General features: G+C 42.1%; 1 protein-coding gene across 2 annotated transcripts in view; it reads left to right on the plus strand.

The window, feature by feature from the left end:
• Positions 1 to 16587, plus strand: part of meis1b (Meis homeobox 1 b) — a 77206-nt gene that overhangs the window by 23001 nt on the left and 37618 nt on the right. For both annotated transcript variants that reach the window (XM_085477140.1, XM_085477139.1), the window contains exon 8: positions 12534 to 12679. In XM_085477140.1, the coding sequence (XP_085333266.1) occupies positions 12534 to 12679 (146 nt within the window). The remainder of the gene's footprint in view (positions 1 to 12533; positions 12680 to 16587) is intronic.

The raw sequence follows: 16587 nt of genomic DNA on the forward strand, positions 1-16587 counted from the left end.
CGTTTTGAATCAGCACCCATAAATTCAAGATTTTGTTTGAAAAGTGTCAATTGAGAACTCCTTTTGGGTTTATTTTTTGCAAAGCACCATAATTTGCACAATTGTAGTATCACTGTTCCTTAAAGATGCCACTTTGGTTAAATTGATATCTTTCTTTCTTTTATCTCGCTATCTGTCTATATATAGAAAATGTGTGTGTATATATCCCCTTTCATGTTTGATTTGCAAACCTAAACTGGTGGAAATGTGGCAATGCACTTGTCATGCAAATGAATGGGGAAAAAGTTAAAGCACGCTCATGCACGTGTGTCTGTGTGTTTCTGTGCATGTGTAGGGGAAACTAGTGAATCTAAATGGTGACAAAATAAATTTCTTTACGTTGTGCATTCCTTACAGTTTTCTGTTTTCAGTTCAGATCAAAATTGCATTAAATCATACAGAGACCCACAAACAGCAGATTCAGGACCAAACGCACACCAACAAGCTCTTAGGAGCAAGAGCATGCCTCGGTTCTTAATCGTGGTTCACAGAGAGTCTGACAGTAAAATCACAGCAACTCATCGCTTGTGTGTCACAACACATTATATCTGGCCCAGAAAACGACCTTAAACTCTCTCTGCTTCAGTCTTCCTCTCCCTGCTAACTCTTTCTCCCTCCTCTTCCTACTCCTCCCACACCTCCTCTTCACTTGAAAAAGAGCTGAGCTCAGGGCCCAGGAGGCCTCTGATCAGATAGATGTTAACTTTTCAGGGAAAACCCTGATAGCAGACTGGAAGACCACAGAATTTAGTCATCTCTGCCAGTAGACGCCAGGAGTCAATGGCCAACTGAGTTTTTGTGAGCATTTTATTTTTGTAAGCATTGGAGGAAAAGCTACAAGTAACATCTCCTTTTTATTTGTTTTGTTTTTTTTGTATGTCAGAGACGTAGTTTGAGCATTCACTTGGGCAGAATTATAGAATGGGAGTGAAGGAAAAAAGCAAGGAGAGGCAACGCAAAGCAAAAGGTTATCAACACTTTGTTCAAAGGAGAATCATTGTTTAACTCCTTGGCACACACAAAAACACAGTAATGGGCAACACTCACATGAACAGAGCACATTATTTATTTAAGCTTTTGATAAAGAGATTAGCCCCATCATCCCATGCTCTTAAGCTAGCCAAGGGGTCCATGTTCAGGAAATCCTGGCTTTCCTGACACACAGGCTTACGGGGGAATCTTGATCAAGTAACGTTTATATGATAACAATGCATTTCATGTGGGTATGTTTAGTATGATTTAGTCTTTGAATTTGGAGTGATTAGTCGAAATAGTATTAGGAGCTAAAAGGGAGTGGTGAAAGACAGGGCAGAGAGGGGAACAGGAGGTTGGCTAGAGAGCGAAAAAGAAGGCAGAGGATGCGAAGTACTTGTGCCAACTAAGCATTTTGTTTTCCTTTATTATTAGCCCCATCACAGTGGTTAGAGTCCAGCTTAAAGCTACAAACAGTGAAGTGCTAATTTTAGCCTCCAAAGAGGATAAGGATAACTAGCTTGCTGCCAGTATGCCATATGTTCCCCTGCCGAATACATTGTGTCAGGAATATTTTCACCCCACACCCGCACACCATTTCCCTAAAACACATTTCTAAACAAACACAAGTGCATATTCGATGTTTCAGCATTCATGAAGTTTGGAGCTTCGCTTTTAAAAGACTTAACAAACGATCAAAACACTTTAACATAAACAAGTTGTTTTAATTACAGTTGATATCTTTGTAAGAATAGAAATATATGACAAACTGTAATATTCACAAGGGAAACGGTTATTTTGGCATCAGTCAGCTTTCTCCCCCCCCCCATTAGCATAGCTTCCTGCTGCAAGGTAACATGTGGCCTCCACTGTAATCTTCTGCAACTTGGCTTATATACTCACTTGCCAATATGAGGCCTGTAGAAGAATAAAAATGAGCCTCTCTCCTTCAACACACATGCATATGTTCACATGTAAATGCAACTCTCTATTATTCCCTCGCTCTCTGCCTCAAATTGAAATAATTCAATTTATGGACAGTTCCAGACCTCCCTGGCTAAGACCATTATGCATGAAGCTCACCCCCCCCTTTCTAACAAAAGAAGGGAGAATTTACCAGCCGGCTCTCCCAACAACACCCACACAAAGCCAATTTCATGCCAGGGAAACACCAGTGAAGCGCCATTTGTGGTCACAACCTGCTTCCCTGTGGAGGTTCTTTATTATTAGATATAGGTCGATGCTACCTTAATTTCTGTTGAGGCTCATTTTGTAACCTTCATATGACACATGCAATGCTTCTATCAAACCTGTATCCACACAAACATTCACTCATTTGGAAGTGGAAAAGTGACTAAAATCACCATATTGTATGGTCACAGATTTGATTACTGTGTCTTTTTGCCACAGTATTTCCTGCTGTAGTTATATTGAACACCTACAATTCAAATTATTTGTTCAACTTTTGGCGATAATTGTGTTTAAGAGCATAAAGGTGTGAAATGCCATGGCTGAGGTGGCACGCTGTGAGTCCAGGTAATCTGGCATGTGGGAAGCTGGAAGTATAGAACGAGAGAGCTAGGCCAAAGCTTGACCCAAGGCTGACCTAGACCAAACATGCTGCCCCCAGAGACCTCCTCCCCTTGGTCCCTTTGACATGTATACCTGCTGTAGGGATTTGAGTGAGAGATAAAGACCTCAGCAAGCTTTTCTAAGAGTTTAGAGACAGAAGGAGGAAAGAGAAGGCTAGATAACAAATAGTTGTAGAGCAGCACAAGAGCAGCAGGGTGGGCTGAAGGGAAACTCGGGGGTTTACTTAGTGTGTTTGCAAAGCAACACAAAGCATCCCACTTGTGGTACACACACTTGTGAACACATACATTTAGACGTAACCCAATCGTCCCTTCCTACTCCAAACTGGTGAAACTCAAAGAGATGAGCAGGAGTTGGGGCAAAGATTCTTAGTAGTGATAACCTTTAGAGCAAAAGCATGAATGGTGGTGTTAAACACACAAACTGCCAATATATTGTACACATTAGCTCCCAAGGGCTCTCCCAGGTCTTTGTTCCTCTGAGATACTCTTAAGCAACAAAGAGGTCATACTTTTACAGGAAGTCACCCCCAGAGAGAGCTGCCTCTTTCAGGAAATGACTTGGTGGGACTGTGCGGCGAGAGTGCCAGCATCCACGGGGGGCATATCACTCCTGTCCACATGGGCCCATGCTCCACAGGAAGTAGGCTGCTGTAAACCCACTCACTTCCTCTTCCTCTGTCCCTGTCCCAGAAGTCTTATCAGGGCTGTGTATGGGTCGCCTGATAGGACTACAAATCCCCCACATCCCCATAGCACCACATCCTTTCCCTATCAAGGACATGACAAGAAGTAGGAAGTGAGGATGTAACATTCCTTTATAGAAAGAATCTGCAATGCATTTTTTAAAAATTTATTATTATTATTTTTTATGTAGGAGTGATTAAGAGGGCATCCTATCATTAAAAAAAGTCATACACTCAATCTCTCCTACTCCTTTTGCCCTGTTTACTCATAAAAAATAAGCTAAAATCCTAAATAGATCCTAAATAATTTAAATAGAGTAGGTTGTAGCTCGGATAATAAGTTATCCTGTTTTCAAAACCACCCCTTCAGTAACCTGAGCTTGTGGGCGAAGAGCATATTATACTCCCTCATAATACTGAAACCGTCTGTTATTCCAAAAAAAAAAAAAAACCCTCCCTGGAAGCTAATGCGCTATTATTAGCACTTACCACCGCAGGGTTAGCGTGCCTGTATTATCTAACTACATGCAGTTTGGCTGGTGCTGATAGGTTAGCATGAGTGGGAAAATCCATGTGTATTAAAAGCGTTTATCAGAGGCTGTGTCATTCAGATAGTTACCATGTGGAAAAATGCAGACGCAAACAAGTGCTAAACACGGAAGTCTGAATAAATAAACTGAGAAGCTTCAGTTTGGTTAGTTGAACTGTACCCTGATCATAAAGACAAGATTAAAGACAGAACACGCTAGTTGTTGGTGCTGAAATTATATATTTCCAGACTGATGGCTTGAAGTTAAACAAGTTAGCCCTGCAGTAAGATATAATTTTGCAAAATGTAGCTTTTTTTATAAAATATAATTTGAAAGGATGTATTTTCTGGAAAGTCATGTTGGCTAAAAATTACACCTTGATACTACAGCTTAGTAGAGAACTCTTGAAAGAAAGATGCAGTTACTGTCACTTTGAGTTTATTGAAAGGATATTTTGATGGTTTAATAGCAGACTTTAGTGAGTACAGGTTTTCTCCTGCAGAATATATATACATTTACTGAGTTTAAGTCCACAACAAAGTCCAATGGGATGTTTTTCCTTGAGATTAGCTAAAGGTTCCTTCTCTTTGTCCCGCACATACATTGAAGGACTTTTGAACGCCCTTCAGCACATCAGCTGACTTTTGGAAAGGACTGCCGTGCCATTGTGCTGTTAAGTGCTCTTCGCTTTTGTTATAGTCCTTGTCCTCTCTACAATCCCTTCCCCCCTTCCCCTCCTCTCTCATAGTCCATTTGACTCTCCCCTTTTCTCTCTAGCTGTTCACTGTGAGCTGAGTTTGACTGAAGCTCGGTGAGTCGAAGGTGTCAAAAGCCACGTGAGAGGCAGTGAAACAATTGGAAGTGAGTGTTAAGAGTGAGAAAGAAGAAAAAGAGGCAAAATTTCAGGAATGTTACCCTTTTGTGTGTTTGTGTGTGGGTTTTTGAGGACTTCTCTTCCCCGACTTGAATGCGGACCCCCCTTACAAGTGCCCCCATTTGAACCGAGTCTGGCCTTCTATCTCTAGGTTAGGGGGAAAAAAAGAGAAAACTTCAGCACAAAGGCAAGAAGGGAAAAATCAATAGTTACACAGCAAAAGTGCTCGACATGAAAGGGTGAATTCATCGCCCTACACTTTCATTTTAGCTTGTACCGTCTGTCTCTTTCTCACTCATTCTTTCTTCCTCAACTGATCTGGAAGTGGGAATAAAAAGCAGTCGGTGTGTGCGTAGACGTGTGTTCCTGTGCGTGGAGGCATACTGCAGTTTAATGTCGTGTCGCTGCCCTGTGCTTGAGGCAGTTTCCAGCGTGTCGGGCAGCCTGTGGTGATGACCCTGTACGGAAAATGGCACAGAGAGAGCAGTCACATTTACACTGACATTTTTGCCATCACCTATGGCTATGTCAACAGGCCTGATCCCTCCTTCCCCCCCAATAGCCAACAGTGGGTGGGTCTCAGCTATAACACAGAAGCACAGGAACACTTTCACAGAGAGTATGACCATTAACAAAGGTCTAATATTCAGTATATTAGAAAAGGTTTATCATTTGGCCTATAAAACGCCATAAAACTGCGAGAAATACCCAACACAGTTGCCTAATTTGAAATAAACATTGTTTTTGTGCACCGACCAAACCTTGTCTTTCTGTCTAACTTTACATTTTCAATTCCATCAGTAGACATGCTAACATGAAACACGTGAGAAGGCGAGCATGAATGGAAACTTACATTCCGTATGATTACCAATAATGCAACACTCCAGTAAAAAGCCACATGAACCTCCACAGACTTGAGGTTTAAACAGTTTTAATTAACTGATTACTCTGATAACTGCTCTGTGCTGCTTTATTCGTTGTTGTTAAACACATTCCCTGTCTCTGACTTACTGATACCCTCCTCATTGGATCACCGCAGTCGAAATAATTGCAGCAAACTTGGCTCGGAATCTCACAACAATAAGTCTCTAGTGTGTTTTAATTACAAATCACCCTTGTGAATGAATCACTAGTTACTGTCATTATTGAATCTGTCAGTGCTGATCCACAAAACTGTCATCATTCAAAGTAACTGGCTTTGTAATTGCAAAGCACTCATTATTTACTGTAATTACTTCAATGGAAATGTCTTTAATTGCAGGAAGCAATTACTTAGCCCACTCCCTTTTATTTACCTGGAAAGCCTGATTTTTTTTTTTTATAGTTTGTAATAATGGCAACTTTTTTTGTCTGCCTAATCTAATAAGGCCTTATATTAAGTTGGTGAATGTTCTGTACAGATTAATACATGCTTCAGAGTGCTATGATCGAGATTCAATTACTGGACTTTAAAGCAAAGACCCCAAAACAGTAGTCTCTCTGGCAAAAGCAGAAGGGAAGTCTAGACTAGCCATATTGTTTTGTCGACAGCGCATGTCATTATCCGCAGAATAGTCATGGGGATTTCTCTCCGTCTCTCCTCCTCCTCGGGAATAAAAGGGAGGCGAAGCAGCATTGGTCACAGAGAGTGTTTTGTACTGAAGTGTGTGTGTGTGTTAGTTTAGAATACTTCAGTGGTCATTATTGGAAAGATGCCTCATGATAGATCATAGGAAATGGGTGCATGTGAGTATGTTCAAGTATGTGTGCGGTAAAGGGAGAGATGCTTTTGAAAATGTGCCCCTAATTGCGTCGCGAGGAATTCCTGCATGTTCAGAATATCTGGAGGTGGGAGGGGCCCTTCAGAGCCATGCAAAGGGAACCCCCACTGCCTGCAAGCCCCCCTGTACTCCCCCTTCCTCACGTCTAGAGCTTATGAATGGCCTGAATACAATAAACGCTGCTTTTTTTCTTTTTCTCCCTCCCTCTTGCAAGCCCTTCTTTACCCCTCTGAGGATTTCTGGGAATGTAACGTATGTGTATTTGTGTGAGTGTCTTGTGTGTGAGTGCTAGAGAGAAAACGAGTGAGGGCACTATTGTGAATGTACATCAAGAGTGTCTGCACTTTGTGTGTGTGTGTTTCATGTTTGGAGTTTGTGTATGTATGTATGAATTTCTCATCTGCCAGTACGAAATGTGTGGATCCCATGTGGAACAGGATATCAGGTCCCTGAGGCCTGGGCCTTGCCTGGGTAACCAACCCAGGGTCATGTGAGCTTTCTGGGGTGTGAAACTCTAGGACTGGTCTATGAGAGATCAGATTCAGGTCACTCACACTTTCAGCAAAAGACACTCTCTCCTGCAAGCAATAGCCCTTAGACTAAATGCAGTGTCATAAACTCAAAAACCTGTCTCCACTCCTTTTCTTCTCAGTCCATCCACAGCCTATAAAACCTAGCAAAAACATCACACAGTATGTTCCAAAAACGTTTCGCCATCTGTGAATCATTCCTCGCACAGGATCCCACTCATGACATCTGGCACAAAGCTAATATTCATAACCCTTCTCATCTCAACGGTGCTTCTACGAAGAAAAAATAAATTATTAGAAAGCTAAATGTCATAATTATCTTGCAATGCGCTAGAAGCGACACGTCTGACAGTACTGCTATTCGCAGATGAATGACTGGTGAGTCTGTGGCTGTTAATTTGCCAGGCAGCAGAAAAGTGGTTGACACCTCTGAATGGCACGTGTGCCCGTGCACAGGGGGCAGCTAGTACCAGTGTCTGTCCTATGCTGAGAGATGGTTTATAATCAGATCATAACAGATTAGCCTAGATACTGTTTGATAATGTCACGGTATGCCTTGAGACAGATGTAGAGGAGCGATAAAGACACAAAAGAGGGAAGTAAAGAAACTGAGAAGTGGAAGCTTAATTTCTACCCAGAATTTGAAGCGGTACACTTTTGATTTGCATAGGAAGACAAAAAAAGCAAAAAATGAAGGAAAAATAACAACGCCTCAGTCTTGCATCGAGCAAATACTGTGCAGATATCCCCCATCCAAACTCCACAGTCCAGCAGACAGAGAGAAAGAAGAAGAAGGGTAATGAAGTAGGAGGGGAGGGAATGCAATAATGAAACACAGAGTGGCAGAAAGACTTAAATAAAAACCATCGAAGCTGAATAAAACAGACTTTAAGTCAGTTTAGCTAGCGCTAACAAAGCTAGTGAAAATGCACAAAGAAAGCTAACCTAATTTTTACGTCATTATCTGTTTGCTTGCAGTGTGTGTGTGAGTCTGTGCATGCTCGTGTGCAAGTGTGTATTTGTGTATACAGCGTGTGAGGGGACTGATAAAATATTCCTTCCCTCGGTTGGCCCCGGGGCATTTCAACTGCCCCTGGCTCCTTCCAGTCAGTGGCCTGCTCCTAATTGCCACACACACACACACACACACACACACACACACACACACACACACACACACACACACACACACACACCAGGAAACGCACATGAATAAAGAAAGGCAAAGATAGACACACACATACAGACAAATGCACATCCATGCATGCAAACATTCTTAACACACAAACATGCACCCCCACTGTCCTGCATTGATTCACCCTTCTCCATCTTCCCAGCACCCCCACCTCACCAATAGTTACAAAGATGTTGTCATGGCCGATCAGTAGGCCCTGAGTTGTGCCCGTGGGGAGACTGGAGCTTGCTAGCCTAGCATCCACATGCTGTATGCATGCAGCGCAGGGTTAGAGCCTGCTGATGCTCTTAATAAGGCTCACAGCCCATGTATGTAGAATGACTGGCTTGTTCATTGGTTGAGTGGTTAGCTAGTTGCATGGCTAGAATTCTAAATAACTGATTGACAGACTGACAAAGCACACGACAAGCAGGGCTGCTTTATGACTGACTGTTATACTTGCTCACTGGCTTTATAGGCTGACTAGTTGACTGGATAGTTTAGTGGGTGACTGAAAAGCGGTGTGAACAACCATCTGACTGACCACCAAAAGGGCTATTGGCTAAGTGGTGGACGGATTATGATGTCACTGTGGCCACTTCTATACTAATGAAGATGAATTTGAAATCAGTGCTTGCATAGCCCATGTTTTCTGCCCATTCAAGCATACCAGTGATCCATACTGACACCACAAAAGACTACAGAAATGTTTGCATTTGGTCTATTGAGTATGCCCAAGATGCTTGAGTCATCTGCTTTGAGGGCGACATGCACCAGTGTGTAACCACATGTCATAACAAACAGACCCATGTTTTTGTTAGCGTCCACACCAGCCACATCTCGACATGTATCGGGATATGGCAATGCAATACCATATTTCCCAGCAAGAAAAATGGCAGTTTTATAGTATTCACTTCTCGCATCTGTGTGGTATGTTCAGCTTGGGCTACAAACATCAGTTGACGAGCATCAAATGATACACTGTACTCTGCTGATGTTTGTTTCACTGTAAGCCAAATTTTTATCTATTTTAAATCACACATCTCTTTATAGTGAAATGGATGGTACAGAATGTCTCTGGAGGACCTTTTTCTGAAAATTTCACCTCAAAGACCCAATAAACGAAAAATATAGATCTGCATTATGAAAGCTGACAATTCTGTCTGTGTATTATTATCATTATTATTATTTTCCAGCTGATTAACTCCAGTGCACCACTGCATCTTTTCCCTTTCTTACCAATTATTTTCTCGCTCTGTACTGCTCCAGTCAGTGGCTTGAGTTTGGTCTTCCACTTTTTCATTCTCTCTTTCTCTCTCACTTCATTTCCCCTAACACTGTCTCCTTCTATTTTCTTATGGTCCTTCACTATCTCTCCCTCACTGTCTCTCCCTGTTTTTGCCTCTCTTTCTCCGACGGGCTCTGGTAACACAGTTGACATTTCCCCAACATGGCTGCCAGACACAGCTTCAGCACCTTTCCAGTTTCACCCTTCCTTTCTCCCTTTTTCTCTCTTCCCACCTCCCACTCTTTCCTCACTTGCTGGGGTTAAAGAAAAGCAGAAATTAGCCCCAGACCATGTAGAGGTGATTGGTATCAAATTGCACTGAAAATGGAAATGCCAATAAAATTGACAGCCCTTCTCCAGCTCTCTTTCCTTTCCCCCTTCTAGGTAAAAATAAGCGTGTATAGGTCAGACTCAGAGGTATAAGCAACGAGAGATAAGGGGGGGAGGATTAATATTGGTAAGTGTTAAGGTTTCCCTGGCTTAGGGTGATGGGTGACAAAAAAATTGCAGCAAGAACACACAGAGAATCATGCAGTTTTTCTGAGCATACACTCTTTTAGTACTTTTGTACTTCATTTGCTCCCCTTTTTGTATCCTCCCTTGTTTTCCCTGTTCTCTATGCTTCTCATGATTCTCACCTCTTCCCTGAGATTCCATGCACACCAACTCTTTCCCACTTGCTCACCTGCATGAATACTCACTCGCTCACCCACACTGAGCTGGTACTCTGGCCGTTTGCTTCTGTTTTCCCAACTCGCATGGGACAAGCCCCTGGGTTTGTTATTGTAGGCTTTGCTGAACATGAGCCGGTCTTTACAACGGATTGAAAGCATTTGCTTCCAATGAAAATCTGGTCTTAGATTACAGGGCCACGGCTCGGCTCACCCCTCTTTTCCACCAGGCAGAGAGATGTAGACAGAAGGGTGGGTGTATTTTAGTCCTGAAACAGTAGGAAGAAAAAAACTCACTTGTTAAGCTCCGGCTGCATTTGTCCCAGACTAATGATGTAACCAAAGCCCACATTTAAAAAAAAAAAAAACAAAGCATTTTTTAAGGACAGAGAGGAAGAGAAGCTACGTTTAATGGCGCTTGCGTGGTTAGTCTGTTAATCAATTAATGGATTGGCCATAAGTGATTAATTGGGTAAAGATTATTTAGTTCTGGTTTGATGTGTGTTTGTTTTACATCATTGTAAATTAAATATATATGGATTTTGTGCTGTGGAAACACACAAATGTAATATTATTTAAGCTCTGGAACATTTGTGAGCATTTTTACTAATTCTTTCTTTATAGCAGATTTTCATCCTTTTATCCAGTCCATAACATCATCCAGTGACTAGTAGCTCAACCATTACATTTTGGTGATGTGACAGTACAGTTCAACCAGCTGGTTTACCTGCCTCACAATGGCAGGTGTTTGCATCACTGTCAGGCCATCTATAATAAGCTGTCTCTTGTTTTATCCCTTCTTCACCCTCGATAGCATCCCCTCCACTTTCACATGAGGTTCATTAAAAACCCTTCAATATGTGTGCATATGTATCTCCTTCTGCTAGAACAGAGCGAGAGAGTGAGAGCTAGCTGAGAGCGTTGTTTCGTATGGATCGTTGAGGCTCTCTCTCTCTCCTAATGGTGTATATAATTCAGGTGCCCTCCAGGCATGCTTTCAGGAATTCTTTTGCCTGAGGTAATGGGGAGCAAAGGCCTGGGTTTTAGGCCCTTGATTATTCCATTGATGTGGCAGGCTGGAAAAAAGTCATCTCCAACCGGATTAGCGCCAACATGCCTATTAATTATCGATGAATCGGGGCTTAGGGTTTAGCTAGGTGCTGGGTGTCGCCCTCTGCAAGTTAGTGGAACGCAGGCCCATTTCATTGCAGTTATCTATCCCTGCCACAGTGAATAGACCTAGAAGCTTTAGAAGTGCTTTGTGTGTAATCAATAAATAACTGGATCCAATTGTGTGCACTGCTTTAGTGGGTTTTTTTTGTTTTTTGTTTTGCTTTTTTCTCACATTTTTATTTCCCCTCACTTCCAGTCGAGAGAGGCGATACAGGACAAAAGTCAGTTATTTGCCTCTGAAATGTTTAGCAGTGAAGGTGCCACTTGTTTACCTCGCCTCATGTTTCTTTTATGATTATCATCTTCATTGAGGGTGGCTCACATTTTTGAATAATGATAATAACAATTAGGCTTTTCACAGCCACGGATGGGAAGAGGCCCTTTCTCTCCACTGGAGCTGTATAGAAAACGTACCATAATTGGATGGTTTTGAATATGTGCTGCGTGTGTGTGAGTGTGAGTATGGGTTCATGTTGTTGAGTCTGAATGCAGAGAAAAGGCCCGTGGAGCGCCTTCCTTTCTCTCTTTCTCTCAGTGCTCAAATACGCTGAGCTTTCTCAGTGTTCCCCTTAGGTGAGGTTAACTGGCCTTAATAGAGTCTTATCGAAGCCCTACAGGTTGCTGTAAGCAGCCATGACGCCATTGTTATGAAAAGCAGTTAGCTTTGTTAGCTCTGTATGTGCCTCTGACTTCCTTTTTTCTACCTATTTTCCTTTTATTTTCTGCCTTCCCCCTCCTTGCAACCTTGCCTTTTGTAGTGCCGTGTTACTCTTTCCACCTCAGGTAAAATGGCAGAATGCGCTGGGGCAACGCTTCAATAACTATTTTCCCCTCAGGATAATAAAGACTAAATCTCTCTGTCATTTTCAATTCTGCGTGGGCTTGGATGGGAGAGTGGGGAAATGCGACCTTACAAGTCCTTTGTGCTCCCCTTCTCCCTGTCTTTCTCCCAGGAAGATGCAAGCGCTTGCTCTGTTTTCAAGTGACGGGGGGAGCAAAATGAAAGGGAGGGTTATTTATAAATGTATTAAAAATGAATGCATTTATGAGGTGCTGTTTTCCAGCCATTCTCTTCTTGCCATTGTTGTGTCTCTATATCCATCCTTCTGTGCATACAAAGCCCTCCAGAATTCCCTCGAAATCGTATTTATTCCCTTTGAACACAGAGGCGCAGCAAATGCAGGAAGTAAACAAACTGTGTGTCTGATCTCCACTGTCTCTTCCTGTTTCTTGTCATGTGACAGGTGATGGTCTGGACAACAGTGTGGCTTCGCCGAGCACAGGGGATGACGATGACCCGGATAAAGAAAAGAAACACAACAAGAAGAGAGGGATTTTCCCTAAGGTGGCCACCAACATCATGAGAGCATGGCTCTTCCAGCACCTAACGGTGAGTTGAGCCAAACACTATTCGTTCACTCTCAGTTTCATATCACGAGTGCACACTCAACTTCATTTTACAGCCACGGGCTGTCTGTACTGTTATACTTGCACATAGACACACAGATACGCTCTGTCTTTCTGCACTACTCAAAAGAACACACTGAGCCACTCTTTCTCGCTCTCTCTCACACACTCACACACACACACACACACACACACCACAGCCCCTCTTCTTCATAGTGTATCCTTGTTCGTACGGTGCACACTTCAAAGACGGAGGCCTGTGTAATCTGCTGGCGATCTCTGCAGCCTGCGTTCTCACTTCTCATCTGCTGAAACTGAATAAGGTTGAAGCCAAGGAGAGATGCCCCTGGCCATAACTGCAGATACATAGATGAACCTTATTAAAAACAAATCTGTCATTATTTAACAGATGCCGGGGATGCTGCAAAGGCCTGTGGTTTGGCTCCATTTTTCCTCAATTATAGCAGAGAATACAAATGCCGTTAACACCATCTGACTGCATCACAGATACTTTGTGGGGAAAAATGTATTTAGGCAATGGAGGGTGCCAATGTGACTGCTGGGATGGAACCAACAGTGAGCTGAATGCTCCCTTGGCCAACACAATTTTGATTCCGTTCAAGCCGAATCATTCGACTTATTAAAGATGTCTAGTTAAAGAACAGTGTACGATAGTTTACATGGTCTGTCATGAAATGAAATTCTTCAGTGTTTTATTTATTATTATTATTTTTTTACCCCATAAAGAGTCACTTATGCCCTGCTTGAGCTTCAGTGTTGGTACAGCTTACTAACTCAGAGTGATTATAGTCTCCTTAGTCCCTATGAGTGCATATTACACAGCTAGTATCTGCAATAATCATTGCCAAGAATGAGAAGCTTTGCTGTTTTTATTATAGTTTTAAATGGTATTTTTTTAAAAAGATCTGATATGTTTTCAGTCAACAAATAGTTAATACATTTTCCTTAACGTTGGTTTGAGACCTCACCTCTCACATCTGTTTTTGTATTGATTCAGATAAAGTATGAACAGGGCACAATATGGCCACCCGGAATTAATATTAAGATAGTCCTACACTGTACCGCTAACCTTTTAAAAATATAAAAAATACAGTAAGTGAAACTGCTTTTTTGTGTGACAGATGAAGTCTTTCGTTACATTTTTCATTTCAGCATACACAGCTACGCTAGGGAAAAACCTTGCGTCACACACATTCTGCCTATGTCAGGAGTTTGTGGAGAACTTGATACGCTCTGGCTTTGTGGGTGTTGGTTTGAATTGCACAACAGTGATGATGTTAACGAAAGCAATTTGGTTGTTGGATGATGGCTATTGCATGGGCTCAACTTTTTATTTATTTGTAGCTTGTCTTTGATGTCGATGGTATTCATCGCTCAGTGCATTTGTTGGTTTTCAACAGTTACCGGAAAATCAGAGGAACTTTTTTACCGTGTCCAATTGTCTGCAGGTATGTAGGCAACATTGTGTGTGCGTACACAGACTCTATATACTCTCAAGACTTTTTTCCTTTGTACTCCCTGCTTCCCATCTGACTATCACCATCTTTCATATACCACCAGTTCTCCATCACCCTGCAAACACACATCATACACACATACTCCAACTCCCTGACCTCAACCCATACACTCCCAAAACCTTCGGGGCCACAGAGGAAAGGTGTTTGAAACATACACACATCCTGTCTGTGGAAATACAGTTCAACACACAAATGCCTAGTGAAAACACACACCCGGCAACACACCTCCTGTGTCATATTACACTGTGAGCACGACTTATGGGAAGCTCCTACTCTGTTAGATCTCAAACAGTGAGAAGGATATAAGTGAGTGCCATGGGAGCAAAGGAAAGGAGAAGAAGGTGAGGAGGTGAAGACAGGGATAAGGAGGATTCATCAGTCTTTTTCTTTTCCAGAACAAAATGGAAAGAAGAGCAAAAACATGCAGGCATACAATGGAACATGTGGCCATTTTACCTTATTACACAAAAGAAGCTCCTTCAGTTCAGCCTGAAACTGAAGTAAACTGAAAGGTTGATGGAAAAATCACTTCCAATTTGTTTATTCTCTTCAATGAAGCCAAACAGAAATGAAACCCAGGCAGAGAGGGGCCAACATTTTCTTTGTTTATGGGAAATGTGGTCTTAATTTTGGGAAACACTGGCATTAACAATACCGCTGGTGTCAGATAAATGCTTGCTGTGGTTTCATCTGCTTACTCTTCAGTGTCACCATTAATTTATTCACCATATGTCAATGTTTACGAATGCTACACATAGCACCTATAATGCAAAAACATTTACAGTTTTTCTCACACTGGTAGTATGCTTCTCTGCCTCTGCTGATAGCAATATAAGCATGGATAGCTGATCCACATTTCATCACGGCTTGACTCTTTGTTTCAAAGAAAGAGGATGAAAGATGTGCCTGACCCCCTCAGAGATGAACACATAGACATATACACAATATATGAAGGGCTGCTGTAGCGCTACACAGTCTTTAAAAAGCCAATCAGGGCTTGCTTTTCTTAAGAATAATACATCTAAAAGTATTTGACACAGGTGCAGACAGACCACAAAACAGAATATGGTGAATTAAGAATGAATTATAGTAGAAGACACCCAACCTTAGTGTTCTGTAATCCCTTCTGTTATTCGCCCTCACACTTAGACCCTTGGGAGTTCTCATTGTACTGAAGCGGAAAGGAAGGTGGGTGGCGCAGTGAGGCTGTGAGTACACCAGCAGGGTAGCTGGTAGGTGGCATTGATACAGCTGTTCTTACAGGGTTTTTTTGAAGACTTTTATGCATGTCTGCTTCCTTATCCATCAAGGATGCTAATTTCTTATGTCTTGTTCCATGTGGAAAGGGTAACATTTGGAAAACTTCTAATTCCCAAGTTTGCTGGTGTTGTTAGATGGGTCTAAGCCACAGTGTTTTGGGTATATGCATGGTGACAAGAGGTATGTACAGTGTGAGGTGTAGAGTAAGGGATAGAGAGTGGGCATTGAATTTGTGATGATGACAACAGTTGCAGCTCACCGAGTTCTCTCCAACACACCCAATGAGCTCATATGTTGTTGACGATGCTTGTGAGACAAGTTCATCGGAAGAATTTGGCTGTGCTGACTTGGAGCGACTACAAAACATTAGCGTTTACCGCCTGTCACCAATGACCAAAGTCGCTGCCAGCTTGACATGCAGCTGTAAACTTGGTAGGGAACCAAAATAAAGGAGAGGGGAGGGATTTTCCACTTGTGTCCTCATCTCATTTTGATGTTTGTTTGCATTTGACATCCTTAATTAAACATATGTTGCGGCTACTAGCTCTCTGTTGGTTTTACTGACTAAACTAAACGGGATATTTGTAAGCGTAACCTGCTTTCTCTCTTTCTAGATGTGTTTGACATCAATAAGGATGTGTTTAAAGATGTAGATATAACTCTGAAGTGTGCTAATGACTTTTCCCTGGAAATAACTATAAACTGTGTTTAAGAAAATAATTGCAGAATCAATTCTAAACTCATAACCGGCTGAGCTGCCTGATTGCTTTATGTAAGAGACAAATCTTGAAATAAAGAAAAAGCTTCTCTCCAATCTCTCTTTCTTCCAACCCTCCCATTGTGTGGTTGGAATACACCCACATCCCGCCCGTACCCTCCCCTCCACACAAATGGTATTTTCTTGTTTAATTTAACAAGAAATGAGTAGTAAATGAAAGCTCAAGCCTCAAATCCCCAACGCGCCCTGTGCTCTGCTCTCCACTCCCTTATGAAAAGGCAATTTGTGAAATTATGTGATAGAGTAATTAGATGGAATTCACCCCCGCCTCCCCACTATACACACTACCCATATTCCCATTTAGACTGCTGCTGT

Source organism: Copadichromis virginalis, linkage group LG13 (genome assembly GCF_057382275.1).
Source record: "Copadichromis virginalis isolate Kocher_CV1m ecotype Utaka linkage group LG13, C_Virginalis_male_GT1.1, whole genome shotgun sequence".
Lineage (NCBI taxonomy): Eukaryota > Metazoa > Chordata > Actinopteri > Cichliformes > Cichlidae > Copadichromis > Copadichromis virginalis.